Source organism: Gracilinanus agilis, chromosome 1 (assembly GCF_016433145.1).
Source record: "Gracilinanus agilis isolate LMUSP501 chromosome 1, AgileGrace, whole genome shotgun sequence".
Taxonomy (NCBI): domain Eukaryota; kingdom Metazoa; phylum Chordata; class Mammalia; order Didelphimorphia; family Didelphidae; genus Gracilinanus; species Gracilinanus agilis.
In genome coordinates this window covers 725,446,037-725,452,267 of record NC_058130.1, presented here as the reverse complement: position 1 = coordinate 725,452,267, position 6,231 = coordinate 725,446,037, and the positions used below count along the sequence as shown (strand labels likewise).

The window sequence follows — 6,231 nt, the reverse complement described above, 5'->3', positions numbered from 1 at the left end:
CTGCTGCTGCTGCTGCTGCTGCTGTTTCTGCTTCTTCTTCTGCTGCTGCTGCTGCTGCTGCTGCTTCTGCTTCTTCTTCTCTTCTTTCTTCTCCTTCTTCTCTTCTTTCTTCTCCTTCTCCTTCTCCTTCTTTTAATAACCCTTACCTTCTGTCTTAGAATCAGTACTAAGAGAGGAAACTAGGCGGCTTAGTGAATTGAGAGCTAGGTCACAAGATAGGAAGCTCTGAATTCTCAGGACTCAAGATACTTCTTTTCTGTATGACCCTGGGTAAGTAATTTATTTTGTTTTTTAATTCATTCATTCATTTAGAATATTTTTCCATGGTTATATGATTCATATTCTTTCCCTCCCCTCTTCCCTCACCCCTCCCAGAGCAGACAAGCAATTGCTCTGGATTATACACGTATTATCACTCAATACGTATTTCCATATTTTTCATTTTTGTAATAGAGTGATCTTTTACTTCTTAATCTTTTAAAACAATTGTTTTGAATTTTTTGTAACCTCTAAACTTCAGTGCTCTAGGACAGTACCCCAGCTGCCCTGTCTTAGTTAATGACTATTTTTCAGAGCTTTTTCCACTACATATGTGTCAGGAGCTATTAAGAGAAATTAGAATCTCAAGTAGATATTTTTATCTGGACCCCCTCAAAAGATCAATACAGACCAGCAGAGCCGTGTATCGATCTTTCCTCCCTATCTAAATACGGGACGAGACAGGTGTGGGATATCTAAGATAAAAATCTGAGATTCCTCTTTTGATTCCTTTCATAATTCTCACCTTCCTTCAAAATGCATTATAGACTTATTTAAAAAGCTTTGGGCTCTCAGCACTCCAGCAGGAGGGGGGCTAACTCTGTTCCCCTTTACCAGAGAACACAGATGGCTGGTATAGCCAAGGTCGCACCCTTGGCAGGGCATTTTGCCCAGAATTAAAGTAAAATAATGAAGCTCAAAAAATTGTTTAATACCATCAAGGCCGAGAAACTGACGGGGCTTTCCTACCTAATGGAGATGTCCCAGGCTCCACTTAAAGGTAACACATGTAGTTGATAGTTTAGCATAGGTTTTTGTCTACGCCTGGAGGCTTCTAAGGCTTTTGTTTTGACTATAGTAAAAATCTTGCTCTCTGTAACTGTGGGAAACTTTCTTGGGCTTTTAGGGGAAGGGGATCTTTAATTTCCTTTATAATAAAGTGGCTACTTCAGTATTTCTTGAAGTACTATGAGCTAACAAGCCGTGCTTCCAATCTGTTTCATTCTTTGCATCCAACAACCACCCAGGCCACTCAGATTAGTCTCTGGTTATAGAGCAGGATCTCTATACATATGTTGCTTCTATAGTAGGGATGTGGTGTGGATAGGTGTTAAGGAAAGCATTTTGTGGGCCTTAAATAAAGCTCCATAGGAAAGTGAGTTTATCATTGCTATTAAGAGTCTTTTGCCCTTTGATTTCTGCTCATAAAATAATAGTTCCAACAACTAATTCTATAGATTTTCTTCAACAGCCCTGGGAGAGAAGGAGATGGATTATGATGACCATTTTACAGATGAGAAAACTGAGACATGGAAAGGGGAAGTAGCTTCTTAAAATCACAGGTTCTCAGTGTCCAAGCCAGGATTTGAGCCCTGGTCTTCTGGCTCAGTTTCTCCTGGTCTGTTTCACTGAGCCCAGATGGATCCCCACCACCCAGTCTCTTTGGGACCTGGGCAGCACCCCATTCTTCCCAATGCCACTCACCTGCAGGATTACGATATCGTTCTCCAGCGAGTCAGGGTTGAAGCCATTCTCGAAGATTTCCCGGATTTGGAGCCTCTGCTGGGTGGGCTCTTGCCTGCGGAGGTCATGGGCCCCCAACACCGCCTGCACACCCTGAGGGTTCCTAGGTCGGGAGAGAAGCTTGGATGGAAGACTAAAGACAGTGACCCAGCTGGGTAGAGACCAATGTGCCACTTTACAGGCCTAGAACAGCTTTAAAATCCAGATTTCCAATTTTCCCAGATTATTCAGACACCAGCACCAATTACCCCCACCCCAACTCCTTAGGGCAGCTGAGAGGAAGAGGGTTCGAGGAGGGAGTACGCATGCAGGAATGCTCTGAAAACATCAGCTTTTGCTAGATTCCATGAGATTTTTCTCCAGTCTTGCTGCCTTCTCCTCCATTTTCTTCTTTTTTAAAAATCTCTTACTTTTCATCTTAAAATCAATACTGGGTATTGAAGGCAAAAGAGCAGTGAGGCCAAGGCAATAAGGGTTATGTGACTTGCCCAGGGTCACAGCTAGGAAGTGTCTGAAACCACATTTGAACCTAGGACCTCCTGTCTCTAGGCCTGTCTCTCAATCCATTGAGCCACCCAGCTACCCCCTCACCCCCATTTTCTTACAGAATCCTTAACTCCTAGGATATCAAAGTAGATGGGGAAACTGAGTCCAGTCCCAGAGAAGAAGAGATTTTCCTTAAGGCTGCATGGTTAAATAAGTCAATAGTCACTAAGAATTTATTAAACTCCTACTATATGCTTAACACAATGTCTAGCACATAAAAGGTGCTTAATAAAGGTTTATTGTCCCAGAGCACAACTAGGACTGGAACTCAGATTTTCAGATTTCAAATTGAGCATTCATTGATTTGGAAGTGGAAGGCATCTTCAGGCCACTTGGTTCCATATCCTCATTTTGCAGATAAGAAAGCTATTTTTAAAACTTCTTAATCTTCTTTTCCAGAAGTCAAGCAACTTGCCCAAGATCACACAAGCAATGAGCATCAGCAGGAATTGAACTCCTGCTGCTCTGACCCAGAGGAAGTATTCTTTCTTCAGCACCTATTCCTTCCTGTCCTACAAAGCACTGGATTTCACTGCAATTTGCCAAAGATCTGGGGCACGGAAAAACTGGGGGCTTTATTGATGACTATCTTACAAGCCCTGTGGCTGCTGTTTGGCAAGTCTTTCTGAGCCCTTCACTCCTCTGACATGAGGAAGATTTCCTGAGACCTTGACACTTGAGCTCCTAATGCCAAAGTTGGGACATAGAACCCAGACTATTAGAGCTGGGAGGAACCTAAGACACAGAATGTCAGGCCTGGGAAGGACCTTAGAACTCCAAATGTCAGAGCTGAGAGATGCCTTAGAACAAAGAATGTCAGAGCTAGGAGAATCCTTAGAACCCAGGATGTCAGAGCTGGGAGGGTCCTTAGAACAGAGAATATCAGAGCTAGGAGGGACCTTAGAACCCAGGACTTGAGTGCTGGAAGGGCCTTAGAACATAGAACACAAGGGCTAGAAGCTAGAAGGAACCCTCAAATATAAAAGACCTAGAAACCAGAATATTAGAGCTGGCAGAGACCTTAGAACAGAGGATGTCAGAGCTGGGAGGATTCTTAGAACAGAGAATGTCAGAGCTGGGAGGGAGCTTAGAACAGAGAATGTCAGAGCTGGGAGAGTCCTTAGAACAGAGAATGTCAGAGCTGGGAGGGAGCTTAGAACCCAGGACTTGAGAGCTGGAAGGGCCTTTAGAACATAGAACACTAGGGCTAGAAGCTAGAAGGAACCCTCAAATATAAAAGACCTAGAAACCAGAATATTAGAGCTGGCAGAGACCTTAGAACACAGAAATGTCAGCGCTGAAAGGACCCTTGGAATAGAGAATGCCAAAACAGAATCTTAGAACCGAACTGGTTCTTAGAATGTTCCTTAGAAATCATATAGACCAAACTGCTCATTTTCCAACTAGAAAAGTCATTGTGCAGCCAGGGCTAACGACTCACCCTTTGGGGCTCCGCGTTAGGGCTCAGACTAGAATTTAGGTCCTCTGGCTCCCACAGAGAGCTGTTCCCCGAAGCAGTCACCCTCTCCCCCAGCCACCTTGGTTACTCACATGCCATTCAGGCAGTGGGCTGCAGTCATCACAAACCGAGGATGGATCAGTGTCCCCCCACAGAAGTGGCCGCCCCTTTGCTGCAGAGAAACCATGTATGGGCGAGAGTGAGGCACGGCTGCCCTTCCTCCCACGATCTTCGAGCCCAGGACTGGACCTGAGGGACCAGAGAGACAGAGTCAGAAGGCCAGAAGGAGGGTGGAAAGGTCTGTGGCCCCCGCCACCCCTGCCCCCATTTCTTTACAACGCCACACTTATAGGAACTGCTGTGACAAAGCGAAGCACACAGAACTAGGAGAACATTGTACAGAGTGTCCGATGATCCACGTGGATGCCTTGGCTGGTCTCAGTGATGCAATGATTCTGGATGATTCAGAAGGACTCCTGAGGAAAAATGCTCTCCACCCCCAGAGAAAGGCAGAAGGAAGCGTCTTTTTTTACTTTCCTCTTTTTTATTTTTTATTTTTTTTTTCTTAACATGCCTAACATGGAGGTATGTTTTGTGTGATTTCACACACATAATTAGTAGCATATTTCTTGCCTTCACACTGGCTGAGAAAGGAATGGGAGGGAGAGAATTCAGGCAGGACTGAAAATGTTTAAAAAAAAATGAATATTAAGAATAAATCAGTGAGGGGGCAGCTGGGTAGCTCAGTGGATTGGGAGCCAGGCCTAGAGACGGGAGGTCCTGGGTTCAAATCTGGCCTCAGACACTTCCCAGCTGGGTGACCCTGGGCAAGTCACTTGACCCCCATTGCCCACCCTGACCACTCTCCTGCCTTGGGGCCAATACACAGTCCCGACTCCAAGAGGGAAGGGGAGAGTTTAAAAAAATAAAAGAAATAATCGATGCCAAAAGAAAAGCTATCGACGGATTCTCCAATAGACAGGAACGGGCAGCCTTCCATTCCACATACCCCAGTTAGTGCAGCCATTCCCCAAGAGATGAGCATCTTCCCAGGCTCCGTCCTTAGCACCACCGAGAGCTGTTATGGATATTCCTGCCCATCTGGGGACTTGGGCCCGGGGCTGGTCATGGATGGCAACCGCGCCCAGGTTTTCAGCGGTTTGGGAGAGGCCGGGCCAAGCTCCCAACCCCTTTCCAGAACCACCAGCCCCAATAATTCGGAGCATCGTTAGGGCAATCGCGGCCCATTTCCTGGAAGTTCTTCTAGCATCTGTCATTTTCCTCTTTTGTCAGCTTGGCCAAGCGGGAGGCTTCAGAGCTGTTTAGGTGGGCGGGTCTTCCATCTTGGTGCCTGGGAGCATCGCTCCTGTGGCGACAGATGGACACCTCCGACTTCTTCCTCAGCAGGCTGCCCGTTCCTGTCTTCTGACCATTTATCTATTGGAGAATCGGTCGATAGCCTTTCTTTTGGCATCGGTTGTTTCCTGATACACTTCTCACTTCTTCCCCCTCTCCACCCCGCCGCCCTCCCCCCAGTGATCCTTCCCTGGCAGCAAGGAAAAACCGTGGCCTCAGCCCAACAGACATGGCAACCGCGTGGGACTTTGCGCACCCATGGCCCCCCCCCCCTGCCCTCTGCCTTGGTTCCTCATTGGAGATGTCACCGAGGAGGCACCTTCTGCAAGGGTGGATGGCAGGCGAAGGCCGAAGGCGGGGCAGGGCCCAAAGGGGTAACAAGAAATCGTTTTGCTTGCTTGCCCTGGACGTTGGCAGAACAAGCTGGGGGCCCAAGCAGGAGGGGCCTGGGGGAAAGCCTAGTAGGGAGAGGGCCTCTCGCAGGGACGGCCAGCAGACAAGGCTCGTGTTCCAAACTCGCTAAAGACCTGGGGCCCGAGAAGCTGGAGAAGGCACCGGCCGAGGGCAGCAGTGGGCATCGGCGGCTGCCCGTGGGGTCAGGATGCCGTTCTGCCACTTACTAGCTGTGCGACCCCATCAAGGCACACAGACCTTTGACAGATTCGCATGTGGAGGAGGGTGTTCTGCTAGGTTTCGGGGCAGAGCTGGGAACAGCCACAGCGGGTCGTCTGGTTGCTAGCAGGACAAACTTGCTGACAGTGTCTCAGGATGGTAGGCTGCCTGGTGGAGGTGGTAGTTCCTCCTCCTCTGAGAGTTTGGACTTGCCAGGGACATCCTGCTGGGGATTCCTTTGGGGTAGGGATTGGGCTAGACGGAGCCTGAGGGCCCCTTCTGAGGAGCTCCCTGCACATGGCAGGGCAAGGATGAAACGGGAGATTCCCAGAGACCAGAGCTGAGGGAGTCCTCAGGCCTGCGACCCCAGCTACCCCGAGAACCCCCATGGCCACAAAGGGGATCTCCATCCTCCCCGAAGGACGAGAGCCCTCAGGCACCACGGTCAGCCACGGGACAGCCCTTCGGGTCCTTGG

At 48.4% G+C, this 6,231-nt stretch overlaps 1 protein-coding gene across 1 annotated transcript in view; it reads right to left on the bottom strand.

Moving 5' to 3' along the window:
• LOC123232212 (neutrophil elastase-like) overlaps positions 1–6,231 on the bottom strand; it is an 18,747-nt gene that overhangs the window by 4,859 nt on the left and 7,657 nt on the right. The window contains exons 2-3 of the mRNA XM_044658591.1: positions 3,880–4,036; positions 1,744–1,885 (exon numbers count right to left, since the gene is read on the bottom strand). Coding sequence (XP_044514526.1) covers positions 1,744–1,885; positions 3,880–4,036 — 299 coding nt within the window. The remainder of the gene's footprint in view (positions 1–1,743; positions 1,886–3,879; positions 4,037–6,231) is intronic.